The sequence below is a fragment of the Scomber scombrus genome, chromosome 19, assembly GCF_963691925.1.
Source record: "Scomber scombrus chromosome 19, fScoSco1.1, whole genome shotgun sequence".
Lineage (NCBI taxonomy): Eukaryota > Metazoa > Chordata > Actinopteri > Scombriformes > Scombridae > Scomber > Scomber scombrus.
In genome coordinates, this window is record NC_084988.1 from 10,926,536 (window position 1) to 10,939,598 (window position 13,063).

Consider the following 13,063-nt stretch of genomic DNA (forward strand, 5'->3'; position numbering starts at 1 on the left):
TTGGGTCTCAGGGGGGCAGAGAGGGGCGAGGAACTTTCCCTTATTTCACAACTATAAAACACAATTCTAAAATGCCTCTCTGAAAAACTTGGATACCATATCAAGTTTCTCTTCTTTTACTTATTCATTGATGCATGGATTCCACTGTCTTTTAATCCATTAAAAATGTGTTCATCCTATGTGGGTGTAATATTGTATTATGAGTATGATCAATATTTCTTCTGCATCTATAATAAAATAGCCAGACATAGCTCTTCTCCTTAACCAGTAGCATTTGTTTCATAAACAAAAAGTCTAACCCCACAGTGACTTACCTTCTCTTCCTCTGCAGCCTTTAGCATGCTCTCCCAGACGGCCCTGATGATGGGGATGTCTTGGTGTCTTGTGGCGTAGCAGTGGGCCTGGACAACATGAGCCAGAGTCAAGCGGCTGATTGTGGCCTCCAGAACCTTCTTTACATAGCCAAAAGACAAGTGAGCCTGCGTCCTGGTGCCAGCCTTCACCAACTGCATGGTACAGGGGACCAAAGCAATCTGGCCTGCACAGAACACCGAATCATTAACCTGAAGGAGGGGAAAAAACAAGAAAAACATGCATAAATATGATTGTTGGTCTTGGTGTAGTTAAAATAACAGCATGTGCTAGGGTTGCAATGGGGTGCCACCAACCTAGAGTCCAATGCTTAACTGATTTATGTGACAGACATAAACACACAAGCAAACCGCTTAAATCTCTCTAGTAAGGTAACCCATTTTTTAATTTGATTAAAGCATTTCACAGTACTGTCCTGCTACTGAGATCCTAAACAAGTTGGAGAAAATCTGTTCCTCAAAGCCAAAAAAAAAGTCAATTTTAGCCAAGAATGACAGAACAAAACATTCATTTAGTAATATGTGTATGCATATTTCATGATATAAAGTCAAAACTCAGAGGTGATTGTGGACACTGTCTTTGTAGTGGTTGGTATGGTATTATCAAAACTAGAATCGGAATCAGAACTAGAAACAATATATTGACTACATTTCAACAAACTACAAAACTCCTGTCTGCCCTAACCCCTAAAGTAAAAATATAAGAATGTTTAATTAAATAATTATGAACTTTAACATAAAGTTATTAATTAACCATAAAAAGATGAAAAAAAGTCTCCCAACTCCAAAATGAGTTTTGTTAAGAAAAAAAAAGGAAGACACAATACTCATCATTGAGGTGCTATAATCAAATTAACATTAATTATAAGTGTATGTTTGAGTAGCAGTGCATTTATTAACAAGGTCTACCTCTCCCATTTGTCAGCATCTTATCACCAACAATTCTCATCTCACAGTTCTAAATCTAGCAGGTATTCTGTGAAAAGCCTGTCAGTATATCTCAGTGACACCAGTATTTTTTATAAGCATAATTAACGGTGTGATAATAAGCTCAATTCTTTGTTAAATACCTCTGTTACAATGAAGCTTCCTGCATAATGAAACCTGAAGAAAATCTATCTATTTAATGCAAAGAGACGAGTAGGGATGAGGAGTGGCATTGAGGAGGTCAGGTCTTTAGAGACCCTGTAGCTCAGCAGTGTTTGAGGCTGGATGGAATTAGTACTGGACACTAGCTTCTGGTCAATGCAAACAGCTGCTGGTGACATGTTGATAATTGCTGGCCAATGCAGGGACCCTGGAGCCCATGCAGATCTCAGGGGAGGATAAAGACGGCTTGAATCAATTGATACACGGCCTGAGACAAGGTCCTTCACTTATTAGCAAAGACATAGCCAGAGGTATCGTGTTTCACAGAGATTACAGGGGTGAAAGTGGACCAGATGTATTACCTAAGATTTAGCACTTGCTAAACCAAACTCCTTTCACCCATTTCAACCCTTCCTTTTCATACTTAGTTCAGTTTGATTGTCTTACTAAAGCCTACGTAGATGGTGGAAGGCCATGACACAACTTGTTCAAAGGAGGGAAAAAAAGAATACTGAATATTTTCCCCTTTCTGAAGTGTATTAGATGTGTCTTATATGGGATACTAGCAGTAAAGGATTCTAGCCACACATCTGTTTAGCTAGGGGGCGAACATGGCCATGGCTATTTCCATAATCAGATGGGTTTGCCATGATCCCCAGCTCTTGTGTTCACTTGTCAACTTTGATGAATCTTCTGCTTCCATCTCTGCTGCTCCAAATTACTGGGACAGCAGTGGAGACAAGAGATGGAGGGAAGATGAGGAAGACAGGCAAGAATGAGTGAGGGGGAAGAAAGGGAGGAGATAAGACCCTCGCTGCTTTCAACCAGTTGGATCAATCATCAGATCATTTACCTGCACGCACAATCTGCTGGAGCGCCTGCATTACTATGTCTGCCTAACATAAAAGCCAGATTCCCACACATCAACAACAAATTGTCATTGGCATTCCATTTATGAGCCATCAAATGCCATCATATCCACTCCAACAAAGAAGGTCTCCATCAGGTTGGACGAGAGGCCAGAATCTTTTACAAGCTTGTCCCCATGAAAAGAGTTCACTCCATTTTGAATTCATAAAGGCCGGCTACCATTTGTCGATTTCAATATCAAAAGCAGCTAGCACGGGGCCCCTTAACTGTTAAAGGCAGACTCCCATAGCTTCTACCAAGCAGGTGTGTGATGATCAATTATTAAGGATCCTGCTCTGGTTACTCTTGGTGGGAGGTGGAATTGGGGATTTGGGGGTTTGTGGTGGTGGGGGCACATCTTTCTCTGGTGAACCTGGTTGGGGGAGAGACAGAGGAGAAGGGATAGCGAATACTATTTACATAAAATTAACAGTTCAAAAGAATGAGTTCACACACCAATCAAACTTGTTAATTGACTGTCAGTGGTGTGTCCCTGAATATACAACACAACTACATTATTCATCTTAGGCCTTGACAGGGAAGACAGTCCAATTTGCATGGGCGTTCTAAACGTGATCAACAACCACAATGCCACATGCATTTTTAATAGCCCAGAGATGGGATCCTTTAATATTCATAAGGGTCAAACAATTGCATATGACATTAAACTTTCTATAACAAGATAAGTATTTTTTCAAATGCTAGCCATAGCAGTCTAAATGGCCCACAGAGGAAAGAGAGGATGTGCTGTATTAGTGTGCACAGTGAATCAATACTATACGGTTATGTTGGTTTATTTCCGGTCTACTGCTTCTTAATAATATTTGATACTCGCTGCTATGATTTAAATTTTTTTCAGATAGTGTAGTTTTAGTACCTGCCTGAGGGATGAAAATTAATAATCATCATTATATACTATAACCAGTGTGTCATTGGAGAAGACATACAATACCTATTTATAGGCGATTTGGACATAATTAATATAATGATGATTACCAAAGCAGTATCTCATTATCAATATTTGATGATCTTTGCAAAAGTATTCAAAATGATTAAAAGTAAAAGTGGTACCCAACTCCTACTTAGTCAAGTGGTCAATTTTTTTTCTTCTTGTTCCTGAATAAAATGCATCATTAATTTAAACATGAGAGCTGCAAAACAATTAATCCCAATCAAAGATTATAAGAATTTGTCAAGATGTGTGTCACAATGGAGAGAAGATAAAAAATAATGTTGAGGTATTCTCCCGCTCTATTAGTGAAAATCTACTTTTTTAAACACCAACTTCTACTGAAACATTTTTTCAGCAGTCCCTAAACCAAACAAGCTTATTTCAACAACATTTGTGACCATAGCACACATGCTTAGTATTAACTAGTATTTTGCGTCATGCTTTAATGACCTTTATTTCATGGCTAATGTGCCATCCTTTTTCTAATAAAGCCAATGACATGTCAAAAGGTCACCAACCCAAAGACATTCTCCCTCTCGATCTTTGTGAGCTGCAGACAGTAACATATATGTAAATGTACTCAGGGAGCGCCAGGCTGCATCCGCTGTCAAGCATTAACGGTGTCTCGTTTCAGGCTGGTGTGTCTGAGGTGTTTATAATTGCAGTTTTTGTCAAGGAGCTTCTAGAGATGACCAGACAGTGCTAGACTATATTCACATTGGTGTTGGAGCCCTCTGGGCCCCCATCTTGTTGAAGAGGTCTCCGAGTGTCATTAGCAGAGCTTTGCAATGGTATAGTTGAACTGGGCTGGCCTGGATAAAATGACCTGGTATTGACGAACAGTCAGGTTTTTCTGCCTGGTGCCAAGGACAGAGAGAGGTGGAAAACTGCTCCACCGCTCCTATCAGATATGCTAATGGTCACATTTCTCCCCATTGAGACCTCATGCATAATTTAACTAGGAAAATGATAATACAAAATGTGTTAAATAGATTAAATTAATATGGTGTAACTTTTCCCTTATACAAGGACACATGTAACCAAGCTACAGGGGCAGTGGTAGTATACTATCAGCTACAGGGTGGCTAATTAAATGCAAAATGAAATTAATATTTGCAATATGTCTTTTCATTTAAATGTTCCTACATCTTTTGAGTGTTGTTTACAGCCTCACCACAGAGTTAAGGTAAAGTGCATCTTCAGAGCTCCAGGCAAGGCTTTCTTTCCCATGGCTAGAACTTTTTAGATTATTTTTGGAAGTTGCATGGCTTTATCTGATGGTTTTTAATGAATATAGACAAAATGTTAAAAGGAGCATGACATGTGCCAGCACTAGACCAGACTCAAACACAGGGTGTTGCATTTACAAAGTATGTGCCATCTAAATTTTAATATGATATATAAATTCTAATTTACTTTAAATGGCGTACCCTTTGGTTTACTTTTTAATCCTTTATTAAACATTCTTAATTTCACAAAATTCCATATTTCTGTGTTGACTTTTCTCTTTAGTATTATCCTTTCTTTCTTGAATATTTCAGGGTTGGCAAATAGCCCAAAAATAGTTCAAAATGTAGGGATAAAAAAACTGAGGTTGAAGTTTTGTTGAATGTATTTAAGTGCATATATTATTTCTGCTTTTTGGCGGGGATTTGATATGCAATGACTGTTTAATCCTTGTGTGCTGGATGGCAGTTTGTCAGGGATGTGTGCCGTGATTTCATCTTGAACTGGCTTCAAGTCTGTGGGGCTCTTTTAGTATTAGTGCATTCAAAGCAGATCACGTCTGGGAGTGGGAAATGATAAGAGATGGGCTCATGTTGTGCTGCGCCCTGAGGAAATCCTGCTTCTTCTGACACCTCATTTCTACAAATACAAACCTTTCAGGAGAACCACAACCTTTCTCCCCTCTACAGAATCTCTCCCCATGTTAGGCTTCTCATTTAAGGATTCATGGGAAGGGGGAGGGAGATATTTGCCTTTTTTATTCCCTCCTCTTTTTTTCCACTATCTATTTTTTTTCTTCCTGTTTGTGCTCCAGTTTGAGCCTAACCCCTGTATGCTCAACTGTCACACAAAATCAGTGTTACTTAAACAGCGACATAAATAGCTGTATGGAGTGCACAAAGAAAGGCAAGTATAGGTCATTTCTGAATGCACACTCTCAGGTCCAAAACTGCACATTTACTCTGAAAACAAACCATAAGCATATACCCAAAACACATGGTTAGCACACTGACAAATTTAGAAGAATACTGAAAATTATACCACTATAATGAGCCATTGTTGAGGCAACGTGTGGTCAGTCTGAGCCAGGGACACTGGCTTTTCCCCAACCCCCCACTCTTTCTAGGCGTATGTGTATTTTTCAGTTCTTCCTGTATGTCTGCCCTCGACATACCCACTCCATAGACACTGAGTAACACTGTCATGTCAGCTCTGGTCAACTTTATGCTGGTCAGGAGCTGCCGCTCAGTACTATAACCAAGGTCAGGGGAGCCTGACTGTTGGATGCTCAGGGAGACACATCTGAATGCCAACAGGCATGAATAAACAAACAAATAAATAAATATTTTTTTTCACCATTACAAAAAAGTTATTTTTACAATAAAATAAAACCGGTTTTGATCAAACCTTTTTTTTCTTGTGTAAATGCACTGTAATGTACTATAAAATTAATAAATATGATAAATAAAAGCATTACAAATACTGCTGTACTGAGTACTGTGCCACCCCAGAGCTGGGTTGTGGATGAAGAGTGATGGAGGGGCATGGTTTTTCATTGCGTTAGGCAAAATGCCCTGCTGTCTTCAACTGTCCCGACCTCACATTTTTTGACAAATTGGTTGTGAGGCTTTTACGACTGATGCACATATCGCAAAAATCATTTCTGCCAAGCTTCCTCTATGACCTGCCCGTGGGACATGACAAGCCCCTCCATGCATCGCTCTATCAAACCGAATCTTTCCAGGACAATGCAAATTATGACAAATTCCATCATCCTGCATTATGCACTTTCCTGCTAATCTCCCTAATTCGAGAGAATCGGGGAGGGTCTTGCTGTTTCAGCTGAGGGGCATGTTGTCTGATTGAATGATGCTGAAACTGCAACCCTCAACCCCCGTTCTCTCTTCCTTCCCAGCTGTGACCACCTCGTCTCTTCTGTCTTTTCATATTCCTCATTTTCCTTTTTTTTTTTTTTTTTTTAAACAACATCTCTTAGACTGGCTGGTAATAGAAACACTAACTAACCTGGACATAAAGGAATTTAATCCAAAAAAAGTGCTGTGTTACAACCATTAGAGTGTAACTGTTAGTAGTGGTGAAGAAAAGTAGGTCTATGTGTTTGCAATATGAAGGATGGGACCACAGTGTGAAATGTCTATGAGTCAATGTGAATGTGAATGTGAATGTGAATGCGAATGTCAAAGACAAATCAGCCTGTGATCAAGCGACATGAAGCTGCTCATTCAGATGGAAAAGTCCTCTGCATTCACATTCAAAACTTCCAGTTTAACACACACAAACCCTCTCTTCACAGCGTTGTTGATACACTTTTGCTTGTAAGGGATAAATTATGTAGTTCAGTATTCACAATTAAAAGGTGAACAGCAGAAAAACAAAGAATGATAGAATGAATGAACACGACAGTGCAACAAAATGCAGCAGGAGCAAAAACAGATGTAGTCCCATCTCGTCTCAACAGATGGCAGTATGGCTGCATTAAAAAGGCAGCAGTGGTATCAGCAATGCTGTACTTGTGAAAACTGCTCAAACCTTGTACAGGCTGGCTAGACAGCATTGAAGTCTCCTTGGATTTTCTTCTTTTCCTTTTTTTGGGGAGAAAGTCAAAATGTTCGCATAAATAACCACAAATTCCACCAGTGAAATGCAGGAATATAGATGGTGAAAAATTAGGGGAAATTTATAAAAGTGGTGTGACAAATTGTTTGTGGGTTTTCTGTTCTATATTTATTTTTTAATTAATAAATACAGGAAAATCAATTTAGCTGCAATGTGTAAATGCAAAGAATAATAGTAAAAACTAATTCAGAAAAGAAAGATTTTCCATCTATCTAAAACATTTTTTTTAATATTTACTTTTATATTATTAAAAGTCTTATTTTACTGTAAATGTGCACCGGAGGTAATAATATTATATTCAGCAAACTGATAAAAATACAATATGCTGAAGGATGTACTGAATCCCCACTGAAAAATATAGCAAATATTAACATTTTTGTCAGTACATCAAATTCTACTCTATAAATTTTGCCATGTGGAAAATATTGTGTACTCTATATTATATTGAATGAACTCTTACCCTGAACATCTAAACTTCATTACATTACTTAGACTCATGGGGCCTGACATCCCCTTACATAATAAATCTATAATATCAATAATAAATATATATTAAAAGTGAACATGCTGATATGTCCGCATAAAAAAACGGACGCTGTATATTATTCATCTGCAGCGGTTTTTACCTCAGTACAGCGTGCTTTGATGACAATGGCATTTGAAAAATGAATGACCCAGGTTAAAAGTTACTACTCAGAAGAATTGCTCCATGTGAAATTTATGATGAAGCGAGTGGCCAAAAGTAAATGGAATGTAAACGCTATTCTTTTCTGAGTCATCTGGTGTACGGCTAATAAAATCCCCTTACTAAATGAAGACAAAATGGCAATGCTGGCATGCTGTTGCATGTGAATGTAATAATCATTTCTAACCAGAGGCAGCAACTGCCAGTTTTAATGTGTGCAACTTGGAACTGCAGAAATAGGAGCATAATAATCATAGAAATCATCTATAATAGCAGTTTCCTAAAATACACAAACTAAAGCGCAGTGCTGTATAACACAGTCAGTGCATCTGCTGCAGTAACAAGCCATCTCTAAGAGCCTCTCGGTCTGAGTTGGTGACAATTAGTATTACAAACCCTGTATTTGTTGGTAACATGTCAATCATGTTGTTTCTCTTTGTCGCTACATTTATCCTTTGTGAACAGAACATTCTATAAATAAAATGTTAGACAATTTTATTTAACTCTGTTAGGCCAATATCTGTATGTTTTTTTTTTTTGTGCTTAATTTAATTATCTTACTGCTTAATTCCTGTGTCTATTGTTTAAATAAAGATTTGGGAAAAGAGTGAATTGTACATTTTGCTCCTAATGCTGTTGCCTGTTTTTGTATGTCACCACAATAGCATGTGTGGGTGCTTGCTCTTGTTTTGTTCTGTCTGTATTTGCCACACATGTGTATATTTCACAAGGAGCATCTTCCAGACCCTGCCTAACCATGTGTTTTGTGTGCGTGCATGTGTGTGTGTGTGTGTAGGCCCAGTCAGCTATGCCCTCTCGTCACTGCAGGGGGAAGAAACACACCCGGGCAGCTCTGAATATAGTGGCTAGTTACCATAGTAATGGGATGGTCATACGTCTCTCCTCTCTCAGACAGTGATGGGAGTGGACAGGACACGCCGCTATGCTTTTTATCTATGCATTTGGTATTCAGTTATTTCATTCCACAAATAAAAAGCCGAGCCACTCCACCTCTCCTTTTTCCGTATTCAAATAGAGGGGTGAAATGGGAAGTAAATAGTTGGATATGGGGTAATAATTCACACATGGGACTACAAATAATTGATGTGTTTTGACTGAGTGTTTGTGATTGCAATTGTAATAGCGCGAGTGTCTTGGCAGATATCTGCGGTGGTGGGATCTTTACATGACGCTTTTCAGATGCCTTCTTGATGTCTCTGAACCATTCACCCCTCCGCTGCTCATCAGCAGTGACAAAGTGAGAAGCAAACAAGCACATGTGTGCCCGCGCACACACACACACACACACACACACACAATCACACACACACACGCACGCACGCACGCACACACACACACACGGCATGTGGTTCTCTCCAATTAAAAAGCAGAGCCTACCATTTATCAAATAAAATCATGTTCATACATCATAAATTATGACATTAATCTACATTTAATTAAATGCATTACATTATATCTATATACAAATAAACACTACTACACACTGTAATGCTTTTTACACAGAGTGTAGTCAAATATTTTGCAAATCTGCACAGGTGAGACTTTCACAAGAAGGATGCTGTCTTTTCACTCGAGACACCAGTGGTACATGTCTACTTGCAGGTACATGTCTGAGTGTACAAATACACACAAGACATGTATATATTCATATGTATATTTATAACATACAGCATGTCTGTGTACAGTATGTGCAGTGAAAGAGGGACGATGGCAGTGGCTATCCTGCCCTTGCTTCCTACGGCTTGTTGATATGAACCAAGGCAGTCAGGCACCAATAATACATGAAGAGCTGTTCAAAGGCAATTAGGATCAGTTGTCAGGGCAGGGCCCATTAATGAGTGGGAGTGTGGCAGGGGCCGGGGCAGAGGCACAGTGCCGGCGTACGCGACTGCCTGAGAGCCGATGCACTCTGACAGATCCAGTCCTTCCCCTGTCTTCGCCTGGTACAAGCTGATACCAGCCTGTGCCCACGTGGTGCAGCAGCAGCAGTGCAGGACAATGTAGCGAAGCAATGCTCTGACTGCTGAAAATGAATACTGCCAAGACAGGTCAGCTTCCACGTGGTCACAGCAGGAGAGAAAAGGGGGATGTGAAGTAGGTGGAGATAGGACTGGGAGTAACATAATTACCCCTGTTGCCGTCCACCACTTCCCATAAAACTGCCCCCCCTCATCAGATTAAAAAGGTGGTCTGAATTGACCTCTCACATATAGCTGTACACATTTAGAGCACTGTTCCAGGCTGGAGCTAGGACCATGTGTCAGCGCAGATATATGTCTTGGGATGTGAAGCTGTATTCGAAGCGGGGGAAGGAATTCCTATCCACATTATAGCATGCAAGACTGAGAATATGCATGCACGTTGTGGTTGCACGCATGCACACATCCCAGTGTTAGAAAACACTTGTCAACAATAGATATGGATGTATTGTGATGGCATGAGATAATGTGTGTATGTGTGCCCATTTTGCTTGTCTTTCCACACATCTTTATCTATCTGCGTGTCAGTGAGTGTGGTTTGACTGCCATATACCTGTCCTGTCAGTCACGTCTGTGTTGCAATGTGTCACCCGTGACTCATTTTAATGACCAAACAGGTTTACCTTGTCATACAGCCAGGTCCTATCACAAAGAGCACACAGGTGTATGTGTGTGTCTTTGTAAGACCTCGCCTCGGGGCATGCCATTGTGGTAAGGTCTTACTGGGTTTGATCAGTGTGTTACGTGTGTGTCCAGTTCAAGTGAAGACAGTTAACCCCAGTGTTTGGATAGAAAGAGTAAAACCTACAGAGACAGTCTTAGGTAATGTACGGAGACCGGAACTGAATCAATGCTGGCTTGGGAAAGGCTGAGGTGAAGCCAAACTGTCAGTCAAAACCTCACTGACTCTTCTGACAAAAGGTTCAACTCACAGCACAAAATTCAGGCATTCGGGAAAGGAAACAGCCAGCCTATTCTATGTGCGTTTTCAGTAAAATGCAAAGAAAAAACAAATCTCTGTGAACATCCTCTGCTGCAACTAGGAGCAAGTAACTATATGCGCTGAGGAACAACATAGTTTTTTAAGTAGCCTTCAATCTCCCGACTGCTCAAACCACTGAGCCTTCAAGACCTAATTTTTCATCGACTCAATTACTCGACAACTGTTCCCCTCCTGGCCCCACCCTTTCCTCCCTGCCTCATCCCCCCCCCCCCCCTTGGTTGGAGGTGATCATTTGTTCTTTTATTGAAGTTGATAACATCCCTTGCATTGTCTGAGTGTGCACACTAGAGAGCCGCCCCTACTGTTCTAGCCTCCAGCGTTTCGTATTATTGCTGCATTATTTCACGCATGCCCTCCTCTTTTATCAAGCGCTTTTGAAGTAATATTAATAGACTAGAAAATTGAGACATTTATGAAGTATGGGCTGTGTTTATGAAAAAATCCATAAAGTATGACAGGGGAGAGGTGAGATAAAAGCAAGGTTTTAATAGATTATGGCAAACAGGGGAAAGGCGTCAGATGCTGACAGGCACCTCCTCTGAGATCCCTCATATTTTATGGGATTAATTTTGTTGTATTAGAAATGAAGTTAAACGTCCTAATTAATCTGTTCGTACTGCATGAATACCTCCCCAAACGCAGATGCACGCACACACTGTTTTGGGCTAATTACTCTTCTGTGGTAATTGAGGTAGATGTAGTCTCTAGATGTAGGCTGAGGAAGTTTGGGGAGGTGGGGGATGATGTTTGATGAGGTGGGGAGAAGGGGGGCTGCTGAATTGTGCATTTTGGCTCTTTTACAGTAGTGGGTGAGAACAACAAACCATAAAACTAAAGCACTTAGCCTAATTTCTGCTATTCATCACTAATTTTTTTTGCTTTCTCACTCACCACAATAGCTTCTATTTAACCGTCAACCCTTTGATTATTTACCATAAAAGCTGTACTGGCGGGTCTGCTATCTTCACCAACTCATCATATTCTATTTGCCCCCCCACAACATTTTATAATGAAAAACAATGTAATGTATGTATATGTTACTTTTTAAAACACAGATGGGAAATACCTTAAATCATGGATATTATGTGGGGTGCTCTTGTGAGTCAGAGGTCTAAGATGCAAACTGTACAACCACACCATCCACGTTCAATTAAGTTTGGGGATCTTTATCACGTCATCCCACTCTCAACTGTTTATTATCTTTAAAAACTTTACAAATATTGTTTGATAATTAGTGTATATATATTTTTGGTTGGAATAAACCAAATAAAAATGAGGCTTCAAACAAGCACAGAAAACTTTTTCCCTATGTTCTTCTTTTAGTCATTCTTGCATCCTCTCTCTGGCTCCACATGGGTGGCCTAACTTCACTATGGCTCAGCATGACCTCTGAACTCTTCATCAAGAGGGTCAGAAAAAGTTCAGATTGTTGTTTTTAGACATTTAGACTCCTGTAGGAAGATTATTCAAATGCTACCAATGTGCCCCAGTACACTCCTCCCTTTGACACTAATTGGCAACGTCAGATCCACTTTCCTGCCGATGCCTCACAGTCCACTTTGACAATTTTCAAAATCCAATGCAAATCCTATCGCGGGCTTGTGCAAGACAATTTTCCACAATATTGACTGTCACTCACAATTAAGGCAATGGGAAAGGGGTTAGTGTTCACCAGCAACCTGAGGCTAACGCAGTCAGCTCCCCAAACACGCCCCGCAGAATGTGATCAGTGAGTATAATTTCCCAGCAAATATCCCAGGGGTGAGCCACTTACCTTAACAGGAAAGAGGAGATGTTTAACAACCATTCAACTGATAGTCTCTCTATTCAGACCTGGTTTGGCTATTGTGTTTGCCTCTGTAAATGTGACTCCAAAGGGAATGTGACAGAACTGGCAGCATTCATTTAAATACATGTGGAAAAACCCAACAGTTTAAGAGTCCTGTTGTTAACTCTGACTTCAGTAAATTATGGGTCAATTTTTCCCATCTGGCAACTCATAAGCTTAATCGTCTGTTATTAGTACAAATGTATTTCTGCAGAAAAATGTTGACCGTTGCTGGCTAAAGAACACATGTTCATTTTTTGCTGCTATTATGTTAATATAAAATAATTGTTTAAAAGCTCCTTCTAAGAAACAACTGACATAAAACACAGTAATAACTTAAAAGCATACCATTACTCTGCTTT

At 39.8% G+C, this 13,063-nt stretch overlaps 2 protein-coding genes across 3 annotated transcripts in view; both read right to left on the minus strand.

Moving 5' to 3' along the window:
- The window catches only part of aqr (aquarius intron-binding spliceosomal factor), a 73,800-nt gene extending 71,876 nt beyond the window's left edge, over positions 1 to 1,924 (minus strand). Inside the window, exon 1 of the mRNA XM_062441029.1 lies at positions 1,921 to 1,924. The gene's annotated coding sequence lies outside the window, so the exon portion shown is untranslated. The remainder of the gene's footprint in view (positions 1 to 1,920) is intronic.
- The window catches only part of dph6 (diphthamine biosynthesis 6), a 66,160-nt gene that overhangs the window by 12,987 nt on the left and 40,110 nt on the right, over positions 1 to 13,063 (minus strand). For both annotated transcript variants that reach the window (XM_062441030.1, XM_062441031.1), the window contains exon 13: positions 315 to 563. In XM_062441030.1, the coding sequence (XP_062297014.1) occupies positions 315 to 563 (249 nt within the window). The remainder of the gene's footprint in view (positions 1 to 314; positions 564 to 13,063) is intronic.